The 19,573-nt window shown below is 42.6% G+C and overlaps 1 protein-coding gene and 2 long non-coding RNA genes across 3 annotated transcripts in view; 2 read left to right on the top strand and 1 right to left on the bottom strand.

The window, feature by feature from the left end:
- The first annotated feature begins 1,098 nt into the window (after positions 1-1,098).
- On the top strand, positions 1,099-17,047 carry TUBB4B (tubulin beta 4B class IVb). Its single transcript, XM_081896705.1, has 4 exons — positions 1,099-1,165; positions 5,320-5,428; positions 8,977-9,087; positions 15,985-17,047. The coding sequence occupies exons 1-4, from the start codon at positions 1,109-1,111 to the stop codon at positions 17,043-17,045; spliced, it is 1,338 nt and encodes a 445-aa protein (XP_081752831.1). The 5' UTR covers positions 1,099-1,108; the 3' UTR covers positions 17,046-17,047.
- On the bottom strand, positions 16,951-18,020 carry LOC309361640. The gene is made up of 2 exons (XR_014164576.1): positions 17,962-18,020; positions 16,951-17,041 (listed from the first exon to the last, which is right to left on the bottom strand). It is a non-coding gene; the product is annotated as an uncharacterized lncRNA (long non-coding RNA).
- A 458-nt stretch (positions 18,021-18,478) lies between these two features.
- LOC309361864 overlaps positions 18,479-19,573 on the top strand; it is a 1,240-nt gene continuing 145 nt past the window's right edge. Inside the window, exons 1-3 of the long non-coding RNA XR_014164676.1 lie at positions 18,479-18,505; positions 18,562-18,659; positions 18,699-18,744. This is a non-coding gene — a long non-coding RNA (uncharacterized lncRNA). The remainder of the gene's footprint in view (positions 18,506-18,561; positions 18,660-18,698; positions 18,745-19,573) is intronic.

Genomic DNA, 19,573 nt, shown 5'->3' with positions numbered 1-19,573 from the left:
GGGGCCATTGGGTGGTTGGCGCTGAGGGGCGGGACTAAGGCTCTGGCGGACCAATGGGGAGAGCGCGGCGCTCCGAAATGCAAGGCGTCGGTCTCGTCGAATGGGGATGGTGGGCGGGCTGGGAAGGAACCAATGGGAAGCGCCCGGCGGACGATGGATAAGGAGGCCGACCAATAGGCGTCGAGGGGAGGGAAGGACGCTCCAATCATGGTCGGCGCGCTGAGGGAAAAGGCGGGGAAACGCGCTCCATTAAAGTGGGCGGGCGCGGAGCGGACCAATGGGAACCGCTCGTCGGGCGAGGAGGCGTGATGGACAAGGCAACGGCCCAATCGGCAGCCGAGAATGAACAAAGGAGGCGGGGCGAGGGTTGTTCGGTTCGTCAGCCGTTAGCCAATCCCCGCCCGCGCGCAACAACGGCCGGCCAATAGGCGTCGAGCTGAGGAAAAGCAACGGTCGGTTCGCTGAGGGAAAAGAGCGTCGCCCAATGAGGCGGGGAAACGCCGCTCCATTGAGGTGGGCGGGCGCGGAGCGGAAGGGACCAATGGGAACCCGAGGAGGCGTGACGGACAAGGCCTCGGCCCAATCGGCAGCCGAGAATGAACAAAGGAGGCGGGGCGGGGGTGGCTCGCTCCGACCAATCGCCTCCCGCGCGCCGCGGCCGTTAGCCAATCCGCGCCCGCGTGCCGCAACGTCCGGCCAATAGTATTCGAGCTGAGGGAAGGCCGCTCCAATCAGTGGTCGGCTAGCTGAGGGAAAAGAGCGTCGACCAATGAGGCGGGGAAACGCCGCTCCCTTAAGTCCTATTGAGGTGGGCGGGCACGGAACGGACCAATGGGAACCGGGCGAGGAGGTGTGACGGACAAGGCTGCGGCCCAATCGGCCGCCGACAATGAACAAAGGAGGCGGGGCGGGCGTTGTTCGCTCCGACCAATCGCCTCCCGCGCGCCGCGGCCGTTAGCCAATGGGCGCCCGAGTTGGGACGGGTATAAAAGGCGGCGGCGGTTGCCGGGACGCCGCCAGTCTCTGCCGCGCGTCGACCGGGCAGCATCTCTAGCTAGACATTCACCGGGGAAATTCATTCGTTCCTAAGAAGAATAAGAATAATAAGATGAGGGAAATTGTGCATTTGCAAGCCGGCCAGTGCGGCAACCAAATCGGCGCCAAGGTGGAAAGGAGGATTGGGGGAGGGGGGAAATTAATTAATTAATTAATTAGTAATTAATTCATAATTAGTAATTCAAATAATCGAAAGTGGGGGGGGGAGGAATTAAAAATGGGCGAGTTGGGGGAAAAATGATTAATTAATTAAAAATAATTAATAATAATAATTAGTAATTAATATAATCGAGGGGGGAAGGAGAATTGGAAAAATAATTCATAATCATAATCATAATCAGTAATTAATATAATCGAGAGGGAAGGAGAATTGGAAAAATAATAATAATTAGTAATTAATATAATCGAGGGGGGAAGGAGAATTGGAAAAATAATTAATAATTAGTAATTAATATAATCGAGGGGGGAAGGAGAATTGGAAAAATAATTAATAATAATAATAATTAGTAATTAATATAATCGAGGGGGGAAGGAGAATTGGAAAAATAATTAATAATAATAATCAGTAATTAATATAATCGAGGGGGGAAGGAGAATTGGAAAAATAATTAATAATAATAATAATTAGTAATTAATATAATCGAGGGGGGAAGGAGAATTGGAAAAATAATTAATAATCATAATCAGTAATTAATATAATCGAGAGGGAAGGAGAATTGGAAAAATAATAATAATTAGTAATTAATATAATCGAGGGGGGAAGGAGAATTGGAAAAATAATTAATAATTAGTAATTAATATAATCGAGGGGGGAAGGAGAATTGGAAAAATAATTAATAATAATAATCAGTAATTAATATAATCGAGGGGGAAGGAGAATTGGAAAAATAATAATTAGTAATTAATATAATCGAGGGGGGAAGGAGAATTGGAAAAATAATTAATAATTAGTAATTAATATAATCGAGGGGGGAAGGAGAATTGGAAAAATAATTAATAATAATAATAATTAGTAATTAATATAATCGAGGGGGAAGGAGAATTGGAAAAATAATAATAATAATTAGTAATTAATATAATCGAAGGGGGAAGGAGAATTTAAAACGTAAATAATAATAATAATTAGTAATTAATATAATCGAGGGGGGAAGGAGAATTGGAAAAATAATTAATAATAATAATAATTAGTAATTAATATAATCGAGGGGGGAAGGAGAATTGGAAAAATAATTAATAATCATAATCATAATCAGTAATTAATATAATCGAGAGGGAAGGAGAATTGGAAAAATAATAATAATTAGTAATTAATATAATCGAGGGGGGAAGGAGAATTGGAAAAATAATTAATAATTAGTAATTAATATAATCGAGGGGGGAAGGAGAATTGGAAAAATAATTAATAATAATAATAATTAGTAATTAATATAATCGAGGGGGGAAGGAGAATTGGAAAAATAATTAATAATAATAATCAGTAATTAATATAATCGAGGGGGGAAGGAGAATTGGAAAAATAATTAATAATAATAATAATTAGTAATTAATATAATCGAGGGGGGAAGGAGAATTGGAAAAATAATTAATAATCATAATCAGTAATTAATATAATCGAGAGGGAAGGAGAATTGGAAAAATAATAATAATTAGTAATTAATATAATCGAGGGGGGAAGGAGAATTGGAAAAATAATTAATAATTAGTAATATAATCGAGGGGGGAAGGAGAATTGGAAAAATAATTAATAATAATAATAATTAGTAATTAATATAATCGAGGGGGGAAGGAGAATTGGAAAAATAATAATAATCAGTAATTAATATAATCGAGGGGGGAAGGAGAATTGGAAAAATAATTAATAATAATAATAATTAGTAATTAATATAATCGAGGGGGGAAGGAGAATTGGAAAAATAATTAATAATAATAATAATTAGTAATTAATATAATCGAGGGGGGAAGGAGAATTGGAAAAATAATTAATAATAATTAGTAATTAATATAATCGGGGGAAGGAGAATTGGAAAAATAATTAATAATAATAATAATAATTAGTAATTAATATAATCGAGGGGGGAAGGAGAATTGGAAAAATAATTAATAATAATAATAATAATCAGTAATTAATATAATCGAGGGGGGAAGGAGAATTGGAAAAATAATTAATAATAATAATAATTAGTAATATAATTGAGGGGGGAAGGAGTATTGGAATAATAATAATAATTAGTAATTAATATAATCGAGGGGGGAAGGAGAATTGGAAAAATAATAATAATAATAATTAGTAATTAATATAATCGAGGGGGGAAGGAGAATTGGAATAATAATAATCAGTAATTAATATAATCGAGGGGGAAGGAATTAAAAATCGGCGCCGACGTGGAAGAAGAATTGTGAAAAATAATTACTTAATAATTATTAAGTAATTAATATAATATAAATAATTACTTAATAATTAATATAATGGGGGGGAAGGAATTAAAAATCGGCGCAGTGGAAGGAGAATTGGAAAATAATAATAATAATATATTTAATAATATAAAAACTAATATAAATAATACATATAATATAATAACGAGGGGGAATGGAGGGGGGGGGAGGAATTACATAATCATTATTAATGATGATTATTCCACCAAGGATTAGGATTATTAGGAGGAGATCTAAGAATTAATTAATGATTAATGATCCATGAATGTAATAATAATTAAGAATAATAATAAGGGGGAAGGGATTAAAAATCGGTGCCAAGGTTGAACAATCATAATCAGGATTATTCAGAAGAGATTTAAGAATTAATAATTATCAATTAATATAATAATATTAAGGGGGGAAGGGATGAAAAATCGGCGCCAAGGTTGAACAATCATAATTAATCAGGATTATTCAGAAGAGATTTAAGAATTAATAATTATCAATTAATATAATAATAATAAGGGGGGGAGGGATTAAAAATCGGTGCCAAGGTTGAAGAATCATAATCAGGATAATTCAGAAGAGATTTAAGAATTAATAATTATCAATTAATATAATAATAATAAGGGGGGAAGGGATGAAAAATCGGCGCCAAGGTTGAACAATCATAGTTAATCAGGATTATTCAGAAGAGATTTAAGAATTAATTAATTATCAATTAATATAATAATAATAATTGAGAAGGGATGAAAAATGGCGCCAAGGTTGAACAATCATAGTTAATCAGGATTATTCAGAAGAGATTTAAGAATTAATTAATAATTATCAATTAATATAATAATAATAATTGGGAAGGGATGAAAAATCGGCGCCAAGGTTGAACAATCATAATCAGGATTAAGTCATAATGATAATAATTATTTAATATTAACAAGGGAAAATTGAGGAAACCAAGGTTTCACAAGAATAATTATATTTAAAATCAATATAACGAATGAAGAATTCATGAATAATAACAATATTGCATATATAATGATTTAATCATGTTTGTAGAATTTAGTAAAAATAAGAAAGAAAGAAAGGGAAGAATTGATAATTAACAACAAGAATTGGGGAAACTGAGGGACAAAAGCGCCGCTTTTCCATTTTAATCTTAATTTTAATTTTTTAAATTTAATTAAATGAATCTTTTTAATGAAATCCATTTGTTATTTTTTTTAAAAAATAAAATTATTATTTTAAATAAAATTATTATTTTAAATTATTTTTTAAAATTAAATTATTCTTTTAAAATTAAATTATTTTTTTAAAATTAAATTGAATTATTTTTTAATATTAAATTATTTTTAAAATTAAACTAAATTGTTTTTAAAATCAAATTAAATTGTTTTTTAAAATTAAATGGTTTCCTTAAGTTATTTTTTAAAATTCAATTATTGTTTTTTGGAATCAAATTCTTGTTTCAAATCCCATGATTTTCTGAAATTGAATTATTCTTTTTTAATTCAATTAATTTTTAAAAATTCAATGGAAGTAAATGAATCTTTCCCCCATTCTCTCCCCCCAGTTCTAAATAAAATTAATCAGAAATTTTAATGAATAGTTACATTTTAATTTCTGATTGGAAATTTCGATTTTTCATTTCAAATTTTGATTGGAAATTTGGATTTTTTTAAAATTCTAATTAATTAATTTAATTTAAATTTAATTTCGTTTTAATGAATAGTTAAATTTTAATTTCTGATTGGACATTTTCGATTTTCCATTTCGAATTTTGATTGGAAATTTTCGATTTATTTTTTTTGTAAAAAAAAATTCTAATTAATTAACTTAAATTTAATTTAGTTCTGGGAGGTCATCTCGGACGAGCACGGCATCGACCCGACTGGCACCTACCACGGAGACAGCGACCTCCAGCTAGAGAGGATCAACGTCTACTACAACGAAGCCACCGGTGGGCGGCGTGGAAAAATGCCGAATATTTTTCTAAAATTACATATATATATATATATATATATATATGCTTTCGTAGATTTTCACGGGTACAGGAATGCAGGTTTTGGTGTCCTCGGGTGTCTTCCCGTGTAAAAGTTGGGGTGTCTAGGCGACGTTTCGACGAGGTCTCACTCGTCATCTTCAGGCTGGTGCTTTCGGCTTCTTGTTACTGGAACAGAGCAGGATCTCAGTGTTTGAGTTCCTATAAATACTGTTGAGGGGGTGTGGTGTATAGCCTCCAATGTTCTGGGCAGAGAGGAAGTTCCCAGGCTAGTGTGCCTTTTCTTCTTTTGTTCCTTAATTACTTGAGGGATATCCTGAGTGATTTCTTGAGTGATATCCTGAGTACCACTTAGGTGGGTCATTAGGTGTGGATTAGTTGCTAAAGTCTTTGTGTCTTGACCTCTTGAACTTTGTGAAGAGTTTTTCTGAGAAGATGGCTGTACTGCACTTAGTTGTGCTCTGGCTTGGCTTCGTGTATAGGGGCGAGCTGTGGTTTTGTGGCCTGTGTCAGCCAGATCTGTGTAGGGATTGCAGGGGGGTGCAGCATCCGGAGGTGCCACCATGGTTTGGCTACTGGATGGTGTCTGTAATTTATCTGTGGAGAGGGTCTGGGTTTGGGTCTGGTGTGGTTGATTGGTGATGGTTGATTGGTGATGGCGTCCTCTCTGCCCAGAACATTGGAGGCTATACACCACACCCCCTCAACAGTATTTATAGGAACTCAAACACTGAGATCCTGCTCTGTTCCAGTAACAAGAAGCCGAAAGCACCAGCCTGAAGATGACGAGTGAGACCTCGTCGAAACGTCGCCTAGACACCCCAACTTTTACACGGGAAGACACCCGAGGACACCAAAACCTGCATATATATATATATATATATATATATATATATATATATATATATATATATATATTTTAATTCTAATTAATTTAATTTAAATTTAATTTAGTTTTAATGAATAGTTAAATTTTAATTTCTGATTGGACATTTTCGCCTAGACACCCCAACTTTTACACGGGAAGACACCCGAGGACACCAAAACCTGCATATATATATATATATATATATATATATCCATATTGCCATATATATGGGGATAGATAGATAGATAGATAGATAGATAGATAGATAGATAGATAGATAGATAGATCTCCATATAGATATATCTCCATATAGATATATGGATATATATATATGGAGGGAGATATAGATAGATAGATATGGATAGATACGGAAATATATATATATCCATATCACCATATATATCTATATATATGGGTATATATAGATAGATATCCATAGATATTAATATATTTAATAGCCATACATTTATCTATATATCTCCATATATATATATAGATGTATATATACACACCCACGTGCACCTATATCCATATATATATATATCCACACACATATATATATATATATATATATACACACACACACACACACAAACATCTATATATATGGAGATATATAGATAAATATATGGATATTAAATATATTAATATATATTTTATATATATACATATACATATATATATATATATATATATATATATATATATATATACACATATCTATCTATATCTCCCTCTAGATATATGGATATATATATATATATATACCTCGTCGAAACGTCGCCTAGACACCCCAACTTTTACACGGGAAGACACCCGAGGACACCAAAACCTGCATATATGGATATATATATATACCCATATATATGGCGATATGGATATAAATATATTCCCATATATATCCATATCTATGTATCTATCTCCCTCCATATATATATATCTATATATATCTATATGGATATAGATATATTCCCTTTTTTATCCCTTTTAATTTGAATTTTCTCCCCTATAGGTGGGAAATAGATATATTTCCACGTTTTTATTCCCTCTTTTCCATTTTAATTTGAATTTTCTCCCCTATAGGCGGGAAATATATATATTTCCACGTTTTTATTCCCTTTTTTATCCCTTTTAATTTGAATTTTCTCCCCTATAGGTGGGAAATAGATATATTTCCACGTTTTTATTCCCTCTTTTCCATTTTAATTTGAATTTTCTCCCCTATAGGCGGGAAATATATATATTTCCACGTTTTTATTCAGTTTTAATTTGAATTTTCTCCCCTATAGGCGGGAAATATATATATTTCCACGTTTTTATTCCCTTTTTTTCCCTTTTAATTTGAATTTTCTCCCCTATAGGCGGGAAATATATATATTTCCACGTTTTTATTCTCTTTTTTTCCCTTTTAATTTGAATTTTCTCCCCTATAGGCGGGAAATAAATATATTTCCACGTTTTTATTCCCTTTTTTATCCCTTTTAATTTGAATTTTCTCCCCTATAGGTGGGAAATAGATATATTTCCACGTTTTTATTCCCTCTTTTCCATTTTAATTTGAATTTTCTCCCCTATAGGCGGGAAATATATATATTTCCACGTTTTTATTCAGTTTTAATTTGAATTTTCTCCCCTATAGGCGGGAAATATATATATTTCCACGTTTTTATTCCCTTTTTTTCCCTTTTAATTTGAATTTTCTCCCCTATAGGCGGGAAATATATATATTTCCACGTTTTTATTCTCTTTTTTTCCCTTTTAATTTGAATTTTCTCCCCTATAGGCGGGAAATAAATATATTTCCACGTTTTTATTCCCTTTTTTATCCCTTTTAATTTGAATTTTCTCCCCTATAGGTGGGAAATAGATATATTTCCACGTTTTTATTCCCTCTTTTCCATTTTAATTTGAATTTTCTCCCCTATAGGCGGGAAATATATATATTTCCACGTTTTTATTCCCTTTTTTATCCCTTTTAATTTGAATTTTCTCCCCTATAGGTGGGAAATAGATATATTTCCACGTTTTTATTCCCTCTTTTCCATTTTAATTTGAATTTTCTCCCCTATAGGCGGGAAATATATATATTTCCACGTTTTTATTCAGTTTTAATTTGAATTTTCTCCCCTATAGGCGGGAAATATATATATTTCCACGTTTTTATTCCCTTTTTTTCCCTTTTAATTTGAATTTTCTCCCCTATAGGCGGGAAATATATATATTTCCACGTTTTTATTCTCTTTTTTTCCCTTTTAATTTGAATTTTCTCCCCTATAGGCGGGAAATAAATATATTTCCACGTTTTTATTCCCTTTTTTATCCCTTTTAATTTGAATTTTCTCCCCTATAGGTGGGAAATAGATATATTTCCACGTTTTTATTCCCTCTTTTCCATTTTAATTTGAATTTTCTCCCCTATAGGCGGGAAATATATATATTTCCACGTTTTTATTCCCTTTTTTATCCCTTTTAATTTGAATTTTCTCCCCTATAGGTGGGAAATAGATATATTTCCACGTTTTTATTCCCTCTTTTCCATTTTAATTTGAATTTTCTCCCCTATAGGCGGGAAATATATATATTTCCACGTTTCTATTCCCTTTTTTTTCCCTTTTAATTTGAATTTTCTCCCCTATAGGTGGAAAATATGTCCCCCGCGCCGTCCTGGTCGACCTCGAACCCGGGACCATGGACTCTGTCCGCTCCGGACCTTTCGGACAGATCTTCCGACCCGACAATTTCGTTTTCGGTGCGTTTCCGATTTATCGAGGAAGAGAAATAATCGATATTTTCACGTCTTTTCTCGTGGTTTCCGGGCGGATTTGGACCGATTGGCAAACACCCCAAATTGGGATTTTCCTTTTGCAAGGGATCATAGAGAGGGAACGGACCTCTCTAGGATATCCAGCATGTTGTTGTTAGGGGATCATAGAGAGGGAAGGGACCCCTCCAGGTCCTCCGGCCTGACCATGCAAGGGATCATAGAGAGGGAACAGAACTCTCTAGGATATCCAGCCTAACCCCCTTGCAAGGGACCATAGGAAGGGAAAGGACCTCTCCAGGTCCTCCAGCTGGACCCCCATACAAGAGACCATAGAGAGGGACCTCTAGGTTCTCCAGTGGGTTATTACAGGATCATCGAGAGGGAAGGGAGCCCTCCAGGTCCTCCAGCCTCACCTCCTTGCAAGGAATCATAGAGAGGGAATGGATCTCTCTAGGATATCCAACATGTTGCTAGGGGATCATAGAGAGGGAAGGGACCTCTCCAGGTCCTCCAGCTGGACCCCCATACAAGAGACCATAGAGAGGGACCTCTAGGTTCTCCAGTGGGTTATTACAGGATCATTGAGAGGGAAGGGAGCCCTCCAGGTCCTCCAGCCTCACCTCCTTGCAAGGAATCATAGAGAGGGAATGGACCTCTCTAGGATATCCAACATGTTGCTAGGGGATCATAGAGAGGGAAGGGACCTCCCTGGGTCCTCTAGTCTGATCCCCTTGCAAGGGACCATAGAGAGGGAAGGGAGTTCTACAGGTCCTCCAGGCGCTTCTTAGGTGACCATAGAGAGGGAAGGGGCCTTTCCAGGTGGTTCCTACGGGATTATAGAGAGAAGGGACCTCCCTAGGTCCTCCAGCCTGACCCCCCTGCAAGGGACCATAGAGAGGGACCTCTCTAGGTCCTCCAGTTGATTACAGGATCATAGAGAGGGAGGGGACCTCCCTAGGTCCTCCGGCCTGACCTCCTTGCAAGGAATCATAGAGAGGGAAGGGAGTTCTCCTGGTCCTCCAAGCGCTTATGAGGGGACCATAGAGAGGGAAGGGGCCCTCCAGCCTGACCCCCTTGCGAGGGACCATAGAGAGGGAAGGCACCCCCCCAGGTCCTCCGGCCTCGCCCCCTCCCAAGGGCTGACGAGGGGACCAAAGAGAGGCGGCAGGGGGACCCTCCGGACCTCCCCGGTCCCAGAAGAAGACCCTCTCGGTGGTCCCGTCTCCTAGAGTGTCGGCCGCAGTGGGGGACGTCCTTGGGTGGAGGAGACGGAGGGGGATGGGGTGGCGGTGGCGGCCATGACGGTCAGGGTGGTCTTGATGATGACGATGAAGGTCATGGGGGTGAAGATGAAGGCCATGACGATGATGATGATGGTCATGATGATGATGCTCGTGATGATCCTGACGATGATGGTCCTCAAGTTGATGTGATGATGATGATGATGGGCATGATCCTGATGATGATGATGAAGGCCATGATGATGGTGGTGATGACCCTGATGATGATGATGATGGTGGTGGTCTTGATGATGATGATGATGAAGGCCATGATGATGATGATGAAGGCCATGGTCATGGTGGTGATGGTCATGATGATGATGATGATGAAGGCCATCAAGTTGATGTGATGATGATGATAATGATGACCAGGATGATGATGATGATGATGATGATCTTGAGGATGATGGCCATGATGATGATGATGAAGGCCACAATGATGATGATGGTCATGATGATGAAGGCCATGGTGATGATGGCCTCAAGTTGTTAAGATGATGATGATGATGGTCATGATCCTGATGATGATGGTCCTCAAGTTGTTGTGATGATGATGGGCATGATCCTGATGATGATGAAGGCCATGGTCATGATGATGATGATGGTCATGATCCTATTGACGATGATGATGATGTTGGTGGTCATGATGATGACGAAGGGCATGATCCTGATGATGTTGGTCATGATGATGATGAAGGCCATGGTCTGGATGATGATGATTATGATGGTCATGATCCTGGTGGTGATGATGATGATGATGGTCTTCATGATGAGGATGAGGATGATGCTGGCCATGGTCCTGATGATGATGGCCATGATGATGATGATGGGCATGATCCTGATGATGATGATGATGGTCCTCAAGTTGATATGATGTTGACCCCATTGTCCCCTCTCCTCCCCTAGGCCACACGGAGGGGGCCGAGCTGGTGGACTCGGTCCTGGACGTGGTCCGCAAGGAGGCCGAGTCCTGCGACTGCCTCCAGGGCTTCCAGCTGACCCACTCCCTGGGCGGCGGCACGGGTTCCGGCATGGGCACCCTCCTCATCTCCAAGATCCGAGAAGGAGACCCCGGCCGGGTCATGGACTTCTCAGGGGTCCCCTCCATGCCCAAGGTCTCCGACACGGTGGTGGAAGCCTGGAAGGCCACCCTCTCGGTCCACCAGCTGGGGGAGAACACCGAGGAGACCTACTGCATAGACAGGGGGGACACCAGTTGGGGAGGAGACCGAGGGTGATGGGATGGTGGTGATGTCATGGTCTTGATGATGATGATGATGATGATGATGAAGGCCATGGTCTTGATGATGATGGTCCACAAGTTGATGTGATGGTGATGGGCATGATCCTGATGATGATGATGATGATGGGCATGATCCTGAATATCTTGATGATGATGATGATGATGATGGTCCTCAAGTTGATCTGATGATGATGGGCATGATCCTGATGATGTTGGGCATGATCCTGAATATTTTGATGATGATGATGATGATGGGCATGATCCTGATGATGATGGTCTTGGTGATGATGATGGTCATGATCCTGATGATGATGATGGGCATGATCCTGATGATGATGGTCTTCATGATGATGAGGTCCATGATGATGGGCATGATCCTGATGATGGGCATGATCCTGATGATGATGAAGGCCATGGTCATGATGATGATGGACATGATGATGATGATGAAGGACATGGTCATGATGATGGTCCTCAAGTTGATGTGATGATGATGATGGGCATGATCCTGATGATGATAATTAGGTCCATGATGATGATGATGATGATGGTGGTGGTCATGATGATGATGATGGTCCTCAAGTTGATGTGATGATGATCCTGATGATGTTGGGCATGATGATGATGATGGTCCTCCAGTTGATATGATGTTGATGATGGGCATGATCCTGATGATGATGATCATGATGATGATGGTCCTCAAGTTGATATGATGATGATGATGGGCATGATCCTGATGATGGTCCTCAAGTTGATTTGATGATGATGAGGATGGTCCTCAAGTTGATGTGATGATGATGATGGGCATGATCCTGATGATGACGATGTTGGTGGTCATGATGATGATGGTCATGATTATGATGATGGTCATGAGGATGATCCTGTTGATGATGATGATGAAGGCCATGGTCTGGATGATGATGGGCATGATCCTGATGCTGATGATGGTCAGGATCCTGATGATGATGATGGGCATGATCCTGATGATGATGATGATGGGCATGATCCTGATGATGATGATGGGCATGATCCTGAATATCTTGATGATGATGATGATGGTTCTCAAGTTGATCTGATGATGGGCATGATCCTGATGATGATGGGCATGATCCTGATGATGATGGTCCTGAAGTTGATGTGATGATGATGGTCCTCAGGTTCATGTGATGATGATGATGATGATGGGCATGATCCTGATGATGATGATGATGGTCTTGATGTTGATGATGGGCATGATGATGATGATGGTCCTCAAGTTGATGTGATGTTGGTGATCATGATGGGCATGATCCTGATGATGATGTTGGTCATGATGATGATGATGATGATGATGATGAAGGCCATAGTCAGGATGATGATGGTCATGATCCTGATGATGCTCCTCAAGTTGAGGTGATGATGATGATGGGCATGATCCTGATGATGATGATGATGGGCATGATCATGATGATGATGATGATGGGCATGATCCTGATGATGATGATGGGCATGATCCTGATGATGATGATGATGGGCATGATCCTGATGATGATGATGATGGGCATGATCCTGATGATGATGATGGGCATGATCCTGATGATGATGATGGGCATGATCCTGATGATCATGATGATGGTGGTCCTCAAGTTCATGTGATGATGATGATGATGGGCATGATCCTAATGATGGTCTTGATGATGATGATGATGATGATGGGCATGATCCTGATGCTGCTGATGGTCCTGAAGTTGATGTGATGATGATGGTCCTCAGGTTCATGTGATGATGATGATGATGATGATGGGCATGATCCTGATGATGATGATGATGATGGTCTTGATGTTGATGATGGGCATGATGATGATGATGGTCCTCAAGTTGATGTGATGATGGTGATCATGATGGGCATGATCCTGATTATGATGTTGGTCATGATGGTCTTGATGATGATGATGATGATGAAGGCCATAGTCAGGATGATGATGGTCATGATCCTGATGATGCTCCTCAAGTTGAGGTGATGATGATGATGGGCATGATCCTGATGATGATGGTGGTGATGATGATGATGATGATGATGGGCATGATCCTGATGATGATGATGATAATTAGGTCCATGATGATGATGATGGTCTTGATGGTCTTGATGATGGACATGATGATGATGATGATGATGGCCATGGTCATGATGATGATGGTGGTCTTGATGATGATGATGGTCCTCAAGTTGATATGATGATGATGGGCATGATCCTGATGATGATGTTGGGCATGATCCTGATGATGATCTTGATGGTGACGATGTTGGTCTTCCCCTTGTAGGCCAGAGCGGGGCCGGCAACAACTGGGCCAAGGGCCACTACACCGAGGGGGCCGAGCTGGTGGACTCGGTCCTGGACGTGGTCCGCAAGGAGGCCGAGTCCTGCGACTGCCTCCAGGGCTTCCAGCTGACCCACTCCCTGGGCGGCGGCACGGGTTCCGGCATGGGCACCCTCCTCATCTCCAAGATCCGAGAAGGAGACCCCGGCCGGGTCATGGACTTCTCAGGGGTCCCCTCCATGCCCAAGGTCTCCGACACGGTGGTGGAAGCCTGGAAGGCCACCCTCTCGGTCCACCAGCTGGGGGAGAACACCGAGGAGACCTACTGCATAGACAGGGGGGACACCAGTTGGGGAGGAGACCGAGGGTGATGGGATGGTGGTGATGTCATGGTCTTGATGATGATGATGATGATGATGATGAAGGCCATGGTCTTGATGATGATGGTCCACAAGTTGATGTGATGGTGATGGGCATGATCCTGATGATGATGATGATGATGGGCATGATCCTGAATATCTTGATGATGATGATGATGATGATGGTCCTCAAGTTGATCTGATGATGATGGGCATGATCCTGATGATGTTGGGCATGATCCTGAATATTTTGATGATGATGATGATGATGGGCATGATCCTGATGATGATGGTCTTGGTGATGATGATGGTCATGATCCTGATGATGATGATGGGCATGATCCTGATGATGATGGTCTTCATGATGATGAGGTCCATGATGATGGGCATGATCCTGATGATGGGCATGATCCTGATGATGATGAAGGCCATGGTCATGATGATGATGGACATGATGATGATGATGAAGGACATGGTCATGATGATGGTCCTCAAGTTGATGTGATGATGATGATGGGCATGATCCTGATGATGATAATTAGGTCCATGATGATGATGATGATGATGGTGGTGGTCATGATGATGATGATGGTCCTCAAGTTGATGTGATGATGATCCTGATGATGTTGGGCATGATGATGATGATGGTCCTCCAGTTGATATGATGTTGATGATGGGCATGATCCTGATGATCATGATGATGATGGTCCTCAAGTTGATATGATGATGATGATGGGCATGATCCTGATGATGGTCCTCAAGTTGATTTGATGATGATGAGGATGGTCCTCAAGTTGATGTGATGATGATGATGGGCATGATCCTGATGATGACGATGTTGGTGGTCATGATGATGATGGTCATGATTATGATGATGGTCATGAGGATGATCCTGTTGATGATGATGATGAAGGCCATGGTCTGGATGATGATGGGCATGATCCTGATGATCCTGATGAGGTCCATGATGATGGGCATGATCCTGATGATCATGATGATGATGATGATGGTCTTGATGATGGGCATCATCCTGATGCTGGGCATGATCCTGATGATGATGATGGGCTTGATCCTGATGATGATAATGGGCTTCATGATGATGATGATGATGGGCATGATTCTGATGATGATGGGCATGATGATGATGTTGGGCATGATCCTGATGATGATGATGGGCTTGATCCTGATGATGATAATGGGCTTCATGATGATGATGATGATGGGCATGATTCTGATGATGATGGTCTTGATGATGATGGGCATGATTCTGATGATGATGGTCTTGATGATGATGGGCATGATCCTGATGATGATGATGGGCATGATCCTGATGATGATGGGCTTGATCCTGATGATGATGATAATGGGCTTCATGATGATGATGATGATGGGCATGATCATGATGATCATGATGAGGTCCATGATGATGGGCATGATCCTGATGATCATGATGATGGTCTTCATGATGATGATGGGCATGATCCTGATGATGATGATGATGGGCCTGATCCTGATGATGATGATGGTCTTCATGATGATGGGCATGATCCTGATGATGATGATGATGATGATGATGGGTATGATCCTGATGACGATGTTGGTCATGATCCTGATGGTGAGGATAATGATGGTCCTCAAGTTGATGTGATGATGATGATGGCCATGATGATGATGACCATGACCCCATCTTCTCCCCTTGTAGGCCAGAGTGGGGCCGGCAACAACTGGGCCAAGGGCCACTACACCGAGGGGGCCGAGCTGGTGGACTCGGTCCTGGACGTGGTCCGCAAGGAGGCCGAGTCCTGCGACTGCCTCCAGGGCTTCCAGCTGACCCACTCCCTGGGCGGCGGCACGGGTTCCGGCATGGGCACCCTCCTCATCTCCAAGATCCGAGAAGAATACCCCGACCGCATCATGAACACCTTCTCGGTTGTCCCCTCGCCCAAGGTCTCCGACACGGTGGTGGAACCCTACAACGCCACCCTCTCGGTCCACCAGCTGGTGGAGAACACCGACGAGACCTACTGCATCGACAACGAAGCCCTCTACGACATCTGCTTCCGGACCCTCAAGTTGACCACGCCCACCTACGGAGACCTCAACCACCTGGTGTCGGCCACCATGTCTGGAGTCACCACATGTCTCCGCTTCCCCGGCCAACTCAACGCCGACCTCCGCAAGCTGGCGGTCAACATGGTCCCCTTCCCTCGTCTCCACTTCTTCATGCCCGGCTTCGCCCCCTTGACCAGTCGAGGTAGTCAACAGTATAGAGCGTTGACCGTCCCCGAGTTGACCCAGCAGATGTTTGACGCCAAGAACATGATGGCCGCCTGCGACCCGCGCCACGGGCGCTACCTCACGGTGGCCGCCGTCTTCCGCGGCCGGATGTCCATGAAGGAGGTGGACGAGCAGATGCTGAACGTCCAGAACAAGAACTCCTCCTACTTTGTGGAGTGGATCCCCAACAACGTGAAGACGGCCGTCTGCGACATCCCGCCCAGAGGTCTCAAGATGTCCGCCACCTTCATCGGCAACTCCACCGCCATCCAGGAGCTCTTCAAGAGGATCTCCGAACAGTTCACGGCCATGTTCAGGAGGAAGGCCTTTCTTCATTGGTACACGGGAGAAGGCATGGACGAGATGGAGTTCACCGAGGCCGAGAGCAACATGAACGACCTGGTGTCGGAGTACCAGCAGTACCAGGACGCCACCGCCGAGGAGGAGGGGGAGTTTGAGGAGGAGGCCGAGGAGGAGGCCGCCTAGGAGGACCCATAACCACCACAACCACCCATCCCATCCCCTCTCTTGACCCATGTTCTCCTGATGTTCCTCAGATGTTCCTCAGATGTTCTTCAGATGTTTCCTTCCATGTTCTTCTCCAGATGTTCCTCAGATGGTTCCTTCCATGGTGGCTCGCCATCCTGACCTTCCAGGTTCTCCTTCAGATGTTCCTCAGATGGTCTCCACATTTTTCCTTCCATGTTCTTCAGATGTTCCTCAGATGGTGACCCATGATGTCTTTCAGATGTTTCCTTCCATGGTGACCCATGTTCTCCTTCAGATGTTCCATGTTGACTTTCCATCTTCTCCTTCCAATGTTCTTCAGATGTTTCCTTCCATGTTGACCTTCCATCTTCTCCTTCCAATGTTCTTCAGATGTTTCCTTCCATCTTCTCCCTCAGATGTTCTTCAGATTTTTCCTTCCATGTTCTCCTTCAGATGTTCCTCAGATGGTTCCTTCCATGGTGGCCCTCCATCCTGACCTTCCATGTTCTCGCCAGGTTCTCCTTCAGATGTTCTTCAGGTGTTCCTCAGATGCTTCCTTCCATGGTGGTTCTCCATCCTGACCTTCCACCTTGCTTCCATGTCCTCACCAAGAAGTCCTTCAGATGTTTCCTTCCATGGTCACCCTTCCATGTTCTCCTCCAGATCTTTCCTTCCATGGTGGTCCTCCATCCTCGAACCCAGGTCCTCCCCATCATATCCCAGCATCTCCTCCACCTTCCATCCCACATCACGTCCATGAAGGACCAGCAGCTCCAGACCAAGAACTCCTCCTACTTTGTGGAGTGGATCCCCACCAACGTGAAGACCTCCCTCTGCCCCCTCCCACCCCATGTCCTCAAGATGTCCGCCCCCTTCATCGGGAGTTTGAGGAGGAAGCCGAGGAGGAGGCCGCCTAGGAGGACCCAGAACCACCACAACCACGGCTCTCCATTGACCCTTCCCTGTTTTCCTTTAGATGTTCCTCAGATGTTCCTCAGAAGTTCTTCAGATGTTTCTTTCCATGGTGACCTTCCATGTTCTTCCAATGTTCCTCAGATGTTTCCTTCCATGGTGGCTCTCCATCCTGACCTTCCACCTTCCTTCCATGTCCTCCTTCGGATGTTCTCCAGATGTTCCTCAGATGTTTCCTTCCATGGTGGCTCTCCATCCTGACCTTCCACCTTCCTTCCATGTTCTCACCAGGATGTCCTTCAGATGTTCTCCAGATGGTTCCTTCCATGTTCTCCTTCAGATGTTCCTCAGATGGTGACCTTCCGTGTTCTTCAAATGTTCCTCAGATGATTCCTTCCATGGTGGCCCTCCATCCTCATGTTCCACCTTCCTTCCATGTTCTCACCAAGATGTTCTCCTGATGGTTCCTTCACGCCGTTCTCCTCCACCCGACTCCGGATTCCTAGAAGGTCTCTACTCCAACGCTCTTCCTGGTTTCCTAGAGGGTCCCCTCAGTCCTCCAGGATGTTCTCCTGAACCAATGGCTCCTCTTTCCTAGAAGGTCACCTCTCCCCTGGGTCCTCCAAGATGTTCCTGTTTCCTAGAAGGTCACCTCCCCTTGGAAGGAACCCCTCTACGCTCTTCCTGCTTTCCTAGAAGGTCCTCCACGATGGACACCACCTGTCGGTTTCCTAGTAGGTCACCTCTCCCCTCGGTCCTCCAAGATGTTCCTGTTTCCTAGAAGGTCACCTTTCCAACTCTGACGGAACCTCTCAACGCTCTTCCTGGTTTCCTAGAAGGTCACCCTTCAGTCCTCCAGGACGTTCTCCTGTTCCTGCTCCCCTTGGTTTCCTAGAAGGTCAACTCTCCTAGAAGGTCCTCCACCATGTTGTTCTTCCTAGAAGGTCCTCCACCGTGATGTTCTCCCAATGACCCCTCTTTCCTAGAAGGTCACCTCTCAGTCCTCCATGACGTTCATCTGCTGTTTGTTTCCTAGAAGGTCACCTCTCCCCTCGGAAGGAACCTCTCTCCACGCTCCTCCTGCTTTCCTAGAAGGACCTCCACCACACCTGCTTCCTAGAAGGTCACCTCTCAGTCCTCCAGGATGTTCTCCTCCTCCCGTTGGTTTCCTAGAAGGTCAACTCTCCTAGAAGGTTCTCCACCATGTTCTTCTACCTAGAAGGTCCTCCACCATGTTGCTCTTCCTAGAAGGTCCTCCACCATGTTGCTCTTCCTAGAAGGTCCTCCACCATGTTCAACTTCCTAGAAGGTCCTCCGCCATGATGTTCTCCCAACGACTCCTGTTTCCTAGAAGGTCACCTCTCAGTCCTCCAGGACGTTCTTCTCCTGTTGGTGGCCTAGAAGGTCCTCCACCATGTTGTTGTTCTCTACCACATTCAACTTCCTAGAAGGTCCTCCACCACGATGTTCTTCTCTACCACGTTCAACTTCCTAGAAGGTCCTCCACCGCGATGTTCTTCTCTACCACGTTCAACTTCCTAGAAGGTCCTCCACCGCGATGTTCTTCTCTACCACGTTCAACTTCCTAGAAGGTCCTCCACCGCGATGTTCTT

The sequence above is a fragment of the Podarcis melisellensis genome (genome assembly GCF_964234715.1).
Source record: "Podarcis melisellensis genome assembly, chromosome: Z".
In the NCBI taxonomy this organism is placed as follows: domain Eukaryota; kingdom Metazoa; phylum Chordata; class Lepidosauria; order Squamata; family Lacertidae; genus Podarcis; species Podarcis melisellensis.
Note: the sequence above shows the minus strand (reverse complement) of the source record. Positions and strands in the feature narration are given on the sequence as shown.